This window comes from Loxodonta africana, chromosome 5, assembly GCF_030014295.1.
Source record: "Loxodonta africana isolate mLoxAfr1 chromosome 5, mLoxAfr1.hap2, whole genome shotgun sequence".
Lineage (NCBI taxonomy): Eukaryota > Metazoa > Chordata > Mammalia > Proboscidea > Elephantidae > Loxodonta > Loxodonta africana.
The window spans coordinates 25963326-25978605 of record NC_087346.1 but is presented as its reverse complement, the minus strand read 5'-3'; the positions used below and the strand labels follow the sequence as shown (position 1 = coordinate 25978605).

Genomic DNA, 15280 nt, shown 5'->3' with positions numbered 1-15280 from the left:
ATCTTCTTGGTGTATTGTCCCTTTAATCATTATATAGTGTCCTTCCTTGTCCTTTATGATGGATTTAACTTTAAAGTCTATTTTGTCAGAAATTAATATTGCCACTCCTGCTCTTTTTTGATTGTTGTTTGCTGGATATATTTTTTTTCCATCCTTTGAGTTTTAGTTCGTTTGTGTCTCTAAGTCTAAGGTGTGTCTTTTGTAGGCAGCATATAGACGGATCTTGTTTTTTAATCCATTCCGCCACTCTCTGTCTCTTTCTTGGTGCATTTAGTCCATTTACATTCAGAGTACTTATGGGTAGGTAGGAATTTAGTGCTATTATTTTGATGTCTTTTTTTGTGCATTTGACAGCTTCTTTTTCCCACTTCATTTTATGTGCTGAGTAGATTTTCTTTATGTATTGTCCTTTCCTCATATTTGTTGCTGTTGATTTTGTTTCTGCTGAGTCTGTATTTTTCCCTTGTATTTTATTTTGGTGAGTAAGATAGTTTGTCTCCTTTGTGGTTACCTTGTCACTTACCCTTATGGTTGGGAGCTTTTTAATCTTCCTTCTTACCATTCTTCTTCCTACTATTCCTGTATTCTCCCATCAATATTTCTCTTTCTGAAGAAAATGTATTATTAATTTGAGGAATAGTGTGGCCAGAATTCCCAGTTAAAGTGTTTTTATTTTTATGATAGTTATTCTATAAGCACAAAGTTTCACACATTTTATTTTTTAATATTAATACCCTATTTACAAGCATGAGGTAACACAACTCCAATCTAGCCAGGACCATTTAAGAAAGGCTAGGTTTCTTAGCTTGTTAAAAAGTTAGCTTGTTCAATCACCTGATAGTTTTCATGACAATAGCACTTATTTTCACTGGTGCCAGAGGCAACATGAACTCTTACACCAGATAATGTATGTAACAAAAGGTCCATCTAAGCCCAAAAGTCCTTTTGAGAAAGTACAGAACTCAGTTTATACTTTGCCCTCTGTTTGTGTCACAGCGTACCTTTATATATAGCTTTAAACCAAGGGATAGAACAATGTTCTTAAGAGGTATTAAAGCTAAATAACTGAATACATTTCGATAGTTTTAGAAATAATAAAATCAGGTCAAGGGTAGGGAAACCAGGCTGAGCACAGCTATTTCACCTATATGTTAACCTGTACGTTCAACATTTGCACATGTTGACATTGCTGGATGTATAGAAATCCCTTCCTGGATTGAAGAATGTGTTTGTTTTCCTTCAGGCTTTTAAAATGATGGAGTGTGAATGTTAGGGCAGGAAGAAAGAGTTAGGTGGAATGCTGGCAATCCTTCATGACTGCATACCTTCTGGGGGTACTAAGCCAAATGGAGAAGGGGGATGGGGTCTGCTTTTCGAAGAGGATACTGATGTCTTGATTGCCTTGGGCCCTCTGAGTGAGGAAATCATTCTCATCAAGGTTACTATGAACCGTGCGTTGTGCTGAGGAGTATATTATACATTTCATCCATTTTAGTACTCAGTTCCATGAGATATCGTGTTAAAGTCGAGGAACCTGAAGTTCAAAGAGATTGAGTAATTTGTTCCCTTAAATGGCAAAACCTTCTGATCCAGCACCAGAAGTACTACACCTAAGGTTATACTTGCCATGTCCTAGAAAAACCAAGTCGATGGGCATTTGAGAATATTTGGTGGAATGTTGCTCATCTGTATTTCCTCCAACAACTTGGCTCGTCTATGGACTCTTTTAGCATCTGGTTCTAAGCAGCTTAACAAAATATTAGGACATCTTATCAGGAAACATTCATAGCTGAGTAGTAGAAAAGACCTCTTTGAACTCAGGTTTTCATTGCTGACCACCTGGTCTTAGAAAAGCTCTTCTTGTCCAGCATTCCTTTGACAGGGACTGTTGGGTAGCTAAAAATCATCTCTGGGTAGCATGGGTGGGTGTTACAAGAAACAAGGCCACCTGAGTTCTCATCACACAGCCAGCATTTAAAGGTGACTTCCCAAGAATCCTGTCCTCAGGGGGAGGCACATCGTCCATGGAACTGCCTGAGGGTTGTGGCCCCTCGGAGTGAAGGAGTTATAGGGTACCCAAGAGGTGGGGTCAGGGAGGTTGAGTCATGAAGGGCAGATCTTTTTGATAAGAAAGAGTTCACAATAGGCAGGCACTCACTCAGAAAGCCGAAGAGAATATCCAGAGTGGGGAGACTTACTGTAAAGGTAGATGATTATGAAACTCTGCTTGATTTTGATACCACATTTTTTAGCTTTTCAAATGGGATCTGATTCCTCATGGATCGTATTTAACATCAGTGAACTTGTACCACCAAGCATTAGGTGCCTCAGGAGGCACTGCAACAGGAGCAGATAGCACCTGTAGGAAGTGTCACCTCCAGAAGAATTGAACCTGAGTCTGATGAAGCCTCTGGATGTAAGTATCCATTTATGGATTAAGGAAAAACAGAACAAGTTACCACCACGAGCATGTGATCCACCTGCCCAGGATGGAGGAAATTCTACACACTGAATGACTCCCTTTCTCTCTCTTCTAGCCCTAGGAAACAACATGCTCTGCAAATGAAAACAGTGGAAATAAGTTTAAGTGAATTAATCTACTACTTCTAACAATTTCACTTCTTCCTTAGATGCAGGCCAGAAGACAGGTGAAAAGAAATGGCCTGTGGTGAATTGGGCCTTTCGGCGGAACCCCAGCACTTGCCAGGACAACGTGTGCAGGGCTCTACCATCCCCCGAGCCAGGGAAGCTCTTTGGGGTTTCACTCAAGGATGTTTGTCCCAGTGATGACCTGCCCTCTCCTCTCCGGGTAGGTCTCCTTTTGGCCTTTTGTGGCCCCCCTGAGGAGAGAGATTGAGGAAGGGAAAGCTCTGGAAGGTGCGTGTTCTCATCCAAATCTATTCCTAAGTGGAGAAAGCACTAGACAGCCCCTGGCTTTGGCTGAGAAACTTTGTTATATTCTTTCAAAGAATAAAAATTTGACTTAGTTATTGCAGAATCATAAGGTGGACACAAGAGAAAAAGGTAATTTTTCCATTCCACCAGTTTCAGCAAAGACCCACATATGCCTGCTCAGATAAGTCAGAACGTGCTCTGTGTCTACCAGTCTCTGAAGCAGAGGTACCACCTCCTTTCACATTCTCCTCTCAGCTCCTTCCATGAACTCCGTGCTACTCTCAGCTTTCCGTTAGTTGCTTCTTCAGCTGAGACTACTCAATATTACAACTCAAAATATTTCAGATGGAGTTTGATTTTTTATTTCAGATGGCGATTGATTTTATTTCAAGTGCTAAAGCATAACACTACAAGACTCACCTTCTGGCACATACCAATATCTTAATCCTGATAGAATAAGTCAAACGAAAGCCACAAAGTTTAGCTTGTGTTGTCTGAAAGAAGTGTATTAAACCCTCAGTGTTTACAGTTATTGAGTATCTAGTATCCCTCCAGGGGCTGTCCTAGTGCTTCACATGCTTGATGTGAAGAAAATCATTGTCTTAAGGGCATGCTGGGTACCACCCCAGACCCTGCAACTTTCACAGAAAATTTGGGGTAATTATCAGTATCATCAGAGAGCCGTGGAGTTGCAGTGGTTAAAAGCTGGGTTGCTAACCTAAAGGTTGGCAGTTTGATTCCACTGGCTGCTCCTTGGAAACCCTATGGGGCAGTTCTACTTTGTGCTATAGGATTGTTGTGAGTTGGAATTGTCCCAGAGCAACTGGTTTGGCTTGGGTTATGATTATCATCATCCCCATTTCACAAATGAGATACAAAAGCTTTAATATAGGTAAGTACTATACTTTCCCCAAGGTCACACAGTGAATAGGTGGTATAATAGAATTCAGTGCCACAGATTACCTTACTCCAACAAGCAGAGGCCTATCTGGGGGTACGGGGAGTTGGGCACGTAGGGTGCCTGTCCTGTGCTCTGACTGTGTGCCCTGGGCACCACTTGAGGCAGGGTGCCAGAACAGTTTCCATTGGCCACCACAGTTTCCATGGCCAGCTGGGAGAGATCATTGAGAGATTTAACACTAATTGCCCTAGGCACTGCTTTCCCTAGATAGACCCCTGACTGCAAGCAGGAGACAAAAAGATAGAGAAAAAGGAAATGAAAAAGTAAGAAACCAAACTAAACCATTGCTATCAAGTCAATTCTGACTCATAGCAACCCTACAGGACAGAGCAGAAGTGCCCCATAGAGTTTCCAAGGAGCGCATGGTGGATTTGAACTGCCAACCTTTTGGTTAGCAGCAGTAGCACTTTACCACTACGCCACCAGGTTTTCCAGAAAGTGCTGAGAGGATTTATTTGGAGAAGGCTATCTGGAGGAGGAGGTTTTTGAGCCTGATTTTGAAAGAGGAGAGGAAATACAAGAAGTAGGAATGGGGGATACAGTTGCTTAAAGGGGATAAGCAAATGGGGAAAGAATGGTGAGGTAGGACGGGGTGATGTAACAGAAGTCTTAAAGTAGACAGAGAACTTTGATTTAGAAGTGTAAATTAACTGAAAAAGAAAATCTGAAAAAAACAAGTGTTTGAAGTGTTTCAGTGTAGGAATGTAGAGTGGACCAATGAATAGAAAACGTACTTAGAGACGCCAAAAAAAAAAAAAAAAACTAAAGAATTTACTTGAGTCCTTCCAGCTTGAGCACCATACTCTCCTGTAGCCTAGCTCCGGATGCCAATAAGGACAAGCTTGTGCTGAGGCCTGTGTGTATGAAATTCTGCATATTGTCTTTTCCATTCCTTCCCCCCAGGAAATGCTTTTCTTTCTTAACCAAAAAGGGCCTCTGACAGAGGGCATCTTCAGAATATCGGCCAGTATCAGAGCATGTGGAGCCCTCAAGCAGAAACTAAACTCAGGAGAGAAGGTGAATTGGGACGATGAGTCGGTTTTGGTAGTAGCGTCTGTCTTAAAGGTAAGGAAAGTTCTACCATTATCTTCACACAGTGTAGCTGTAAAGAAATATGACTGGCTCCCTTCTTCATGATTGGCAAAGAGCCATAGTAGGTATAATACAGTCAGAATTTGAAAATCTGAAAAACATTACAGAAAGGTAAGGAAACTGCCGTGGGTGTTAAAAGCACCTGTCTGCATGCCACGTGCAAAAAAATTAAATAAATAAAAATTTGGAAGCACGCACTTACACACACACAAGCATCCTACCTTTGAAGAGCTCCTCACCGGAAATGACGGCAAAGTTTCCAAAAGAAATTTCTTTTTAAACTTTTGAAAATAATGACAAAAATTTCCCATAGTAAGGAAATTTTTACCTTATGATGAGTCAAAAAATACTCAGTCCATGAGAGTAGAGGGACCCCAGAGGTCACGGTCCCCAGATCCTCTGTTAGCCCAAGACTGAACCATTCTCCAAGCCAACTTCAGACAGGGATTGGACTGGATTATAGGACAGAAAATGATACTGGTGAGGAGTGAGCTTCCTGGCCCAAGCAGACACTTGAGACTATGTGGGCAGCTCCTGTCTGGAGGCAAGGTGAGAAGGCAGAAGGGGACAGGAGCTCGTTGAATACGTAGGGAAAATACAGGGTGGAGAAGAGGAGTGTGCTGTACTCATTAGGGGAAGAGCAACTAGGAGGACATAGCAAGGTGTGTATAAGTTTTTGTATGAGAGACTGACTTGATTTATAAACTTTCACTTAAACTAGAAGAAAATAAAATAAATAAATGCTCAGTCAGGCCACCAACAGCTCCACTGGTTTTATCATCATTCCTTCCCGTTCTCTTAATGCCTTTCACTTTAAAAGTGCCATAGGAATGATGCTACCATTGGGCCTTCTTTCATCTTGACCACCTTCAGCATTCTTTAATACGTGTTACGCTTAACCTGCCACGCACGGCACAGTTACGCGGTAACCTGCTCTTCTCAGATGCCTTGCTCTTCGCATCCTTAGAGATGCCTCACATATTGTGAAAATAGAACCTACAACCAAGACCAACTTTAAGCAAAGTGTTGATCCCAGAGCAGCCTCTGCAGGCCTGCTTCAGGGCTCTGGTCCCCAGCATGGCGGAGATACAAGGAAGGCAGGGTAGAAACAGGGCCCAGGGCCTCCAACTCAGGCTGAGGCATAAAGATCAAAAGTGCCTTGCCCTAGACATGAGTAAAGAATAATTTTGTATATTCCCTTTCCAGTCGAGTGGCCAGATGCCCATTTAATATTACTTCATGAGTTTAAATACAATCAAATCCATCTTGGTAAATGGGACATCATATATGCCAGTAAATGGCCATTTCTTGCAAACCTGTGTCTTAGTCCATATGAAAATATGTAGCAACAAATGTTCTATCACTAGTGTGTACCCGCTTTTCTATAACACCTTCCTGTCCACTAGCTTTTAACACATAGATTAGCATAAATTAGCCAGCCCCCAGATCAAAAGGCTGTGGCCCCTTACTGGGAGACTTCCACCAAGACAGTATGCGGAATTCTGCATGTACCAACAGCCTAAGCTGAATTCTCGCTGTTTGGTCTCCTTGGAATCCTTACAAAAAAAACAGGGTACTGGTAATGGAAGAAGGGACATGCTTCTGTTCAGGCAGTGCCCTGTTGGAAGGATGCAGAGGAAGCAAGGTCACCATTGCTCTAATAAGTGGAGGGTGGGAGGGACTTGGGAAACTGACTTTGTCCGTTTTCTTCACAGCTAAGTCCTCAGAATGCAAAGCAGAGCCTGACACACACAGGACCTCAGTAAATATAAGAAAGAGTGAATGATTTCCAGATTGTGATCATGATAGTTGCCCTGAGGCATTTTCTGTAGTAGCTGCTATTAAGAGAGGTCTTGTGGCGCAGTGGTTAAGAGCTAAGGCATGTTATGACTGCTAACCAAAAAGGTTGGCAGTTAGAATCCACCAGCTGCTCCTTGGAAACCCTATGGAGCAGTTCTTCTGTGTCCTATAAGGTCGCTATGAGTCAGAATGGACTCAAAGACAATGTTTTTGTTGTTGCTGGGGGGGGTGTTGGGTGAGTGGTTCGAGCTATTTATTTAGTGAGACCACTGGCAGAAAGATGTGACTTTGAAGCTAGCAAGATGATCTGACATATTCCCCTTGTTATCACACTAAAATTAAGCTTAATAAATTTTAATAGGCCCAACTGTATGATATTAAGACAGATTTTCCAGGTCACCACTTAGGAAGCTGGCGTGTGCATGCCTGTGGCTCTAGTACTCAGAGGCCTGAAGTTTTGCTGTATCTAAATTTTGATCATTTCTTTCTGTTTTGGAACATTTTACTTCCCAAAGAAACTAAACCCCCAAAAAATATGATATCCTATCCCACCTTTCCAATTAAGGTAAGGAGCCTTGGTGGCGCAATCATTAAGCACTCAGCTCCTAACGGAAAGGTCAGTGGTTTGAACCACCAGCCGCTCCTCGGGAGAAAAGGCCTGGCGATCTGCTTCCATAAAGATTACAGCCTAGGAAACCCTATCAGGCAGTTCTCTTCTGTCACATAGGGTCACTATGATGAGTCTGAATCCACTCAGGGGTGCACAGAAACAGCAAAAACCCTTAAAGAGATGAAAAACGAAGCTTTTATGAGAGGAGGTTTTTCCAAGAAGCACATATATCTCAAGTCAGAAGACTTACTCCTCTTTTATGTGTGTGTGTGTGTGTGTGTGCCTGCATTTGTGTGTGTGGTGTTTGTTTCAGAACTTTTCTTGCCAGGAATTAAGAATACCATGGCTGAAACAGATAATCAAAATGTGTATGTATATCTCTTTTGAAGAAAATAATAGGATTTAGGGTGTTTATCACCAGGCCTTGTAGTTTGTACCAGTTGGCTAAACTGTACATAGGAAGATTTCAGAAGATAGAAAGGGGCTTTACCTTTATTCCCATCACAGCCCAGACTCTGCTTTTATGCCACTAGTTTTAGTTGGAGAAAATCCAAGCACCTGCTTATGGGTGTGCAAGTCAGCAAAGAGGTGGAGCCGAGTTCTGTGGATGTCACAGTGTGGATGGCTGTGAAGGAAGTGGGGACCAAACTGAATTTTTCAACTAAATGTTGTCTCTGTCATTTGTCTAATACATGTTTGTCTTAAGAATAATATTACTTCTCATCTATTTTAGGATTTTTTTAGGAACATCCAGGAAAGTGTATTTTCGTCTGGTCTGTATTGTCAGTGGCTTGCTGTTATTGATGAAGGGAATGAGGAGGAGAAAATAACTGGAATCCAGAGGTAATGATGCAATCATAACCCGACTCTGTCCATGCCTCAAAAATACAACCAACACACTCTCAGGAAAAAATAACTTCTATTGTACAACTTTGCCTACTAAGTGAGGACTACAGCCAAAGTGTTTCATGTGGTCACACCCATGGAGGCCAGTTTAAAAATAGATGTCTACGTTGCTGCTGTCACCAAGTTACTGTTTTTCTCCTTACCTTACTAATAGGGGACCGTTGACCATTGTCCACCTTCTGAATATTTGAAATTAATGGGAGATGAAATCCATTAGTCCAAGAGAGGTGGTAGAGGCCAACTCTGACAGCGTTATTATTTAAATTTCTCAAATATTTAATTAACCAGAAGGTCTTATCATGCTTAGGAAGTAAATTTAATGAAGCATTTCTGTATGCGTTCATACCTGCAACTCTGCTAGTCTCTAGACACACAGAGGTGAAGGACATGATCCCTCACCTCAATGAACTCAGAGGCTGGTGGAGGAGAGAAGTAGATAAACTGAAGTGTCATCAGTGCTATAAAAGGGACACTCAGAGGTACTGGGGGAACATGGTGGAGTGATAATTAGCTCCCTGCAAGACTCAGAGAAAACAGGAGCTCAAATTCCAAAGTCAAGACATGATCACAAAGAATTCCAGGTCTATGCCCATGCAAATAGAAATTTCTGGCAGGACTCATCATGAATGTTATGTGCAACATAGCAGAATAGGAAAAAAGTACCCAGTAATTCCATTTCCTAAGCTTTCCTTCTGTGAAAAACCAGAGAATTCCAATAGTGTGTAGTATGTGTATATGCCTGTTGAGCACAAATCTTTTTTAGCGACTTCCAAATGTTATGAATTATCACCTTCACAATACTTTTGGTAAACCCCTTTTTAGCAATAGAACATAGTATTTGCATTGAAGAGTTAGAAACTAAGGAACAGCACAAAAGTCACCAAAAAACAAGGCGATGGAACAAAATACCACCTCTATTTCTGTTATAGTTTAGAGAAGACCATTTGAGTACAGTGAGCACCAAGTCCTGTAGCTCTCTGTTGTGCATGTTACCAACTGCACTCCTATTACACTTTAGAGGAGACCGTTCGGGTACATCAAATATCACATCCCATAGCTTTTTGCTGCTGCTAGTATAAAACCTGTGTACTTCACAGTACTTTAAGGGTGTATCATCAGTCCGTAGTACTCAGAGCTGGGCTCCCTGTTCCTGGTGCCGTTTTAGTGACCATATTTTCTCCAAGTTGCAGCATCTTGTTATAAAAAAAAAAGTAAAACTGAATATGAACTGAGAAACAGTTCCAATGCATGATTAGAAAAAAAAAATTAATCACAAATATTAGAACATTGAAAATTATACTCTTGTAAAGTTGTAGAAGAAAGTGGTACCATTGAGATTGATTTGGAATAAAATTGACCTTGGATGCTGCTGAGCAGAGCAGACCTCACAACGTACTTATGTGTCTCAGTAGATAAGATTTGAACTTTTATCATCAGACAGCATTTTCTTCATTGTTACCTTGGAAATAAAGGGAGTATTTTCAATGCAATTGCTGTTTAATTTCATCAGTAATTTTTGTGAGTGTTAATTGAGCACATTCTGGAATTTTATGGGGTTTGTACTAAATTTATATTAAATTCTACATTAATAAGGTTAGCCCAAGTGAAACACGGAAACCCTGTGGCATAGTGGCTGAGTGCCATAGCTGTTAACCAAAGGGCCGGCAGTTCGAATCTACCAGGTGCTCCTTGGAAATGCTATGAGGCAGTTCTACTCTGTCTTATAGGGTCGATATGAGTTGGAATAGACTTGACAGCAACAGGTTTTTTTTTTTGTTTTTTTTTTTTAGTTAAACACATGGTAGTGGTTTCTGGGAAATATTGCAGGCAGCACTTTTTATGAGACAGAGTCCTACATTCTTTTACGTTTTTCATTGGGTTATGGACGTAGTAGACAAAAAAAAAATGTCTTGTCTCTCTCCTTATTTACAAGTCCTTAAAGAAATGACTTAAGAGTGTGTTTTTCTGTATTTCAAGGCTTTTAGACCAACTTCCAAAAGCCAATGTTGTTCTCCTGCGATACCTTTTTGGGGCTTTACACAACATTGAACAACATTCTGCATCGAATCAGATGACTGCATATAATTTATCAGTCTGCATCGCCCCAAGCATTCTTTGGTCTTCTACTTCCTGCAGCCCAGGACTGGAAAATGAATTGACAAAAAAGGTAATCCTATTTCTCCTTTTTATGCCTTTGGGGCCTGAGTCCTCACTGCGTACTTGAAAATCAGGTTGTTATCTAAAGCACCATTTTTTAAAAGTATACACTTTAATCCTACTCTTCTGGGATGGCAGAGTCATTTATCTTATCATGGTGGGGTATGGGAAGGTGGATCCTCATGTGGGAAATTGAGAGCAGCTGAGTCACTTCTTTCCTGTTCAGGACACTAAATACTAAATACTAGACTGACTGAAACATAAACCAAAACCCATTGCCATCAAGTGGATTCCAACTTATAGCAACCCTATAGGACAGAGTAGAACTGCCCCATAGGGTTTCCGAGGAGTGGCTGGTGAATTTGAAGTGCTGATGTTTCAGTTAGCACTTCAAATTCACTGCTCTTTAACCAGTGTGCCACCAGGGCTCTGACCAAACCACAGAGAGATAAAAAAGTGGTGTGATGAAAGGTGTGATATGATAGAAAAAACCTGGGCTTTAAAGTTGGACAAGCCAAGCTTCAACTCTCAACCTTATCATTGCTGGATGTGTAACCTTGGGCAAAGTCTCCAAGCCAGCCCCCTCATCTGAGCAATGGCCGTGCTCACAGCACCCAGCTCATCTAGGCATTGCTCGCAGTTGTGCCCATGCACATCCCAGGGGACCAGGCAATATGAGCACCCTTGGTTCCACACACACCGGACTTCTGCCAACATTGGCCCACTCAGAAATACTTGGCTGCCCTTTTATGTCTGCTACCAGGGTGAAAAAAACAGTAAAAGATTCCAGAACATCCTAAGGGAGCAGCAGGGTGCCTAATGAGATCACAGTTTTCCCCCTAGCACCCCCACAGTGCAAGCCTAAGACAAGACAATGCTTGGGGAAGGACAGCAGTTAGACAGACAGACAGATTTTTCTACCCCGCTGCCTCATTCCTTCACAGTAAGCCCACAGAAAAATTCCACTTCTCAAGTTTAAGATACTTCTTCACTTAAGAAGTGAATTTCATGAATTTTCATGTATCCGATGCTTTATAAATTGAATAACATCTTAACCCCCAACACCATATGTGGGTAATTTAAAAATTATCTAAATGTTAACTGTGTAGCCATTGATATAAAAATATTAGCCATTAAGCCAGGGACACAAATTACATCTTTATTTCACTGATTAAGAGTATTTTTAATGTCTTTGCCCAAACTACTCTTGAAAGTATCACCATTTCTTAGAGAAAACTAGTTTATTTGTTTTCATATCAACTCTGAATTTGTCTCAGAATTCTTTTACATTTTGGTTAGATTCAGGGTGCCTATATGAAATGTGATTTATAACTTTGTCATATTAAAAAAAAAAAAAAACCTTTTTGCCGTTTTGTGTTCCAGATTTCTCTTGTACAATTTGTTATCAAAAATTGCTTGAAAATATTTGGAAAAGACATCACTTCCCTCTTGGAGGAAAGCTCAATGATCACAACAATGAGTTGTGATTGTTCAGAGAAGGCTTCAGGTACTGTGAATAATTTAATGGCTTTTCTAAGAAAGAGTGAGCCTGGTAGGAGTCATGGGTGATGCGGAGACAGCAACTGTCCTGGAGCCCACAGCATGACCAAGGACAATGAAGCTGGGCCTAGGGGTCTTCTTACTGCTTCTTCAGAAGGGTGGCTCATGGATAGGGGGAGATAGCATGCTGTTGTGAGATCAAAGAAAAGAGAAGAGCAAGTCCACGATGTCAAGAAGTTGCTAGTGCAGCTTGTAACAGCATCAGGACAGAGCATGGTAGGATACAGTGGTTTGGAGACTTTTTCAAACAAAACTTTAAATGGAACCCTGATAGATCTAACAGATGCGCTCTGGTTGAAACCAAAGTGAGGGGCCAAGAGCACTGCCTGTTTTATTTCTCCCCCTCTTCTTGCTCAGTGTCCCTGAGGTACCTCAGGGATCCAGTGCTCTTTGAAACAGTTTGAAAAGAACCAGCATCATTGAGAAAAAAAGGACTTGATGTCAAACAGCTTTTTCAGAGTGTGAACCCCTGCCCCACTGTTACCAGTTCTGTTATCTGTGGCCAGTTTTTCCATCTCAGCCTCAAATTCTTAATCTCTAAAATTCAGATAAAAATGGTATCTAAATCTTAGGATATTTGTGAGGATTAAATAAGATAACGATGTCAAGTAAATTTGTGAAAAAGACAACAATGGACTAGTAGAGATTTCTCTGAGGCCAGACTCAGTAGCTAGTATTATTTGAGTCTAGGTAATCATAGCTAAGGGGCCCCTGGGTGGTGCAAACAATTAAGCGCCCTGCTACTAACCGAAAAGTTGGCAGTTCAAACCTGCTCAGAGATGCCTTGAAAGAAAGGCCTGGCGATCTCCTTCCAAAAGGTCACCATCACATGGGGTTGCCGTGAGTCAGAATTGTCTCAATAACACCTGGACATCATAGCTAACTGCCAACACCCCTTTTTATTTACAAGGTGGATTTTAGATTCAGAACCTGTATCATGTATCATGCGTCCCTTCATATTTTTGCTATTTCTTGGTTGTATGATATTTATCTCAGTCCTTTGAGGAAATCTTTAAGAAAGTCCATTTTATCAGGAACTGAGATGGGTCTAGTATCTGAGAATATGTTTATGCCAAGACAACTTTTTTTTTTTCATTCAGAAGTAACACGGAGCAGCCTCTTGAATCCAAGCCGATAAGAGTTATACTGATTTACAGAAAGAGACAACTGCGGGATTCTGCCCAGGCCCCTTCTGACGTGGACCAACTACCTGTCACCATTTTCTGAGTCCCTGAAGATTAGAACATCCATAATCATATTGGACTCTTCCATATCACTCCTATCTATAAGACACCACTGAGAGCTGTTGTGTTTTCCAAAATGTTTACAGGGCTTTGCTGAATTTGGATTAAATCCTGAGATGCTGTTCAGAAATAAGCAAATTTCTTGGCGCAAGAATGAACCAGGAATTCGAACTGATTTGAAATGCTTTGTCAGGGACACGGAAACAAAGACAGCCCTATGTGTTGCACCGCAACCAAATCTCTTGCCTGTGAGATTTTGACCCTGGTAGGAAACCCTGCTCAAAAATGTGGTGCTGCTTTGAATGTGTGTCGCTCTCCACAGTCGTGCCAGGAATCCAGTCTCCAGCATCAGCCTCCTGGTTTCCTGATGCTAGAGCTTCCTGATGCGGGAGATTGGATTATTGGCAGAACTGTGGAGAACAGCGCACATTCAAAGCAGCGCCATCAAGAGCCATCTTTGAGGGGGGCACTGTCACCTGTTTCCTACTCAGGACAAAATCCCACAACAAGATCTGATTGCTGTGCAACCATAAGCTTTCCTTGTTTCCCTTGTCCATGACTGAAGCCTATCAACTCGGTTCAAAGCCCTGCCTTGCCTCCATCACTCTAACGGAACTGTTTCAAACCAGTTTGAAGCCCTAGATGAACAGAAGTCATCTTAAACTCTGGTATCTTTACATCATTTGTTTTTATTTGGAACACTGAACAAAAAATGAGCTCCATAACTCTTCATAGCTCTCTTTGAGCTTTCCTTTCCTTGATCCCACATACTCATATTTGAGAAAATCTTTCCACAAAATCTCTGTTCTATCTTTCCATTCCTACTATATTATTTATGTTACTTAGATATTATTGTTATTTAGATATTATTATATATTTATCATAATTTATGTATTCTTGTAATAAAAACAACTCCAAAATCTAGTGGCTCAGACCACCATTTTATTTGCCTCATATTTCTGTGTATAAGCACTTTGGTCTAAGCTCAGCTGGACAGTTTTCCTGGTCTCGCCTGGTGACTCTCAAGTACCTACACTCAGCTGACAGCTTGACTAGGGCTAGCTTATGTGTCCATCGGTTAATGCTAGCTCCCAGTTGGTCCACATGTCTCCAACAAGCTACCCTACCTAGGCCTCTTAGTATGGTAAAAGAATTGTTCCCACAAGCAAGAGAGGTAAACCCTTTTCAAGACTCTGCCTGTTTCATGATTGCTAATGTCTCATTTCTCAAAGCAGGTCACATGGTCAAACCTAGAATCAACTTAGGAGGGGACTGCACAAGCATCTACAAACACAATGAGTTATGGAGAAGGGGCCACTCATTTATTGAAGACTATTGCTGTAATCTGAGGAGCCCTAGTGGTACAGTTAAGAATTCAGTGGCTGACTGAAAGGTCTGTGGTTCAAACCCAACACCCACTCCACAGGAAAAACATGTAGCATCTGCTTCCATAAAGATTACCGCCTCGGAAACCCTATGGGGCAGTTCTACTCTGTCCTTTAGGGTCACTATAACTCAGAAATGACTCGACAGCAACGAATATTTGCAGTTTATTACTGTAATCTACCACAAATAATAATCAAACCTCAAGACAGTCCCACTACAACACTCATCCTCTTGTTCACTAGCTTTTAACCCTTCGTTCTTTAAGTCAGTTTCCCTAGGGTATTCCAATTGTGGTAGGAAATATTTGTGAAATAGTAGCAAATTTTTTTCTGAGATAGTCCTTTCCTCCACCCTTCTTTCCAGACAGCTAGGTCATTGCCTCAGGGGAAAGACAGAAATATGAGGAAAAGGAAGTTCTTTGTAGCTTATGAGTTTTAAAAATTTAGTCCCCCACAGCAAAATCGGTGCTCAGAGACCAATTTTTATCAATAAATGCACACATACAAAAAGAAGAAAGGGCCAAAATCAAAGAATTATCCCTACAACTTGAGCAAATAGAAAGAGAGCAACAAAAGAATCCCACAGGCACCAGAAGAAAATGAATAATAAAAATTAGAGCTGAACTGAATGAAATAGAAAACAGAAAAACAATTTAAAGAATTAACAAGT

The 15280-nt window shown here is 41.1% G+C and overlaps 1 protein-coding gene across 1 annotated transcript in view; it reads left to right on the top strand.

Moving 5' to 3' along the window:
- The window catches only part of LOC104845456 (rho GTPase-activating protein 20-like), a 54178-nt gene extending 39999 nt beyond the window's left edge, over window positions 1–14179 (top strand). The window contains exons 9-14 of the mRNA XM_064285398.1: window positions 2631–2809; window positions 4760–4921; window positions 8092–8201; window positions 10242–10431; window positions 11805–11928; window positions 13082–14179. Coding sequence (XP_064141468.1) covers window positions 2631–2809; window positions 4760–4921; window positions 8092–8201; window positions 10242–10431; window positions 11805–11928; window positions 13082–13119 — 803 coding nt within the window. The 3' untranslated portion in view covers window positions 13120–14179. The remainder of the gene's footprint in view (window positions 1–2630; window positions 2810–4759; window positions 4922–8091; window positions 8202–10241; window positions 10432–11804; window positions 11929–13081) is intronic.
- The last annotated feature ends 1101 nt before the right edge of the window (window positions 14180–15280 follow it).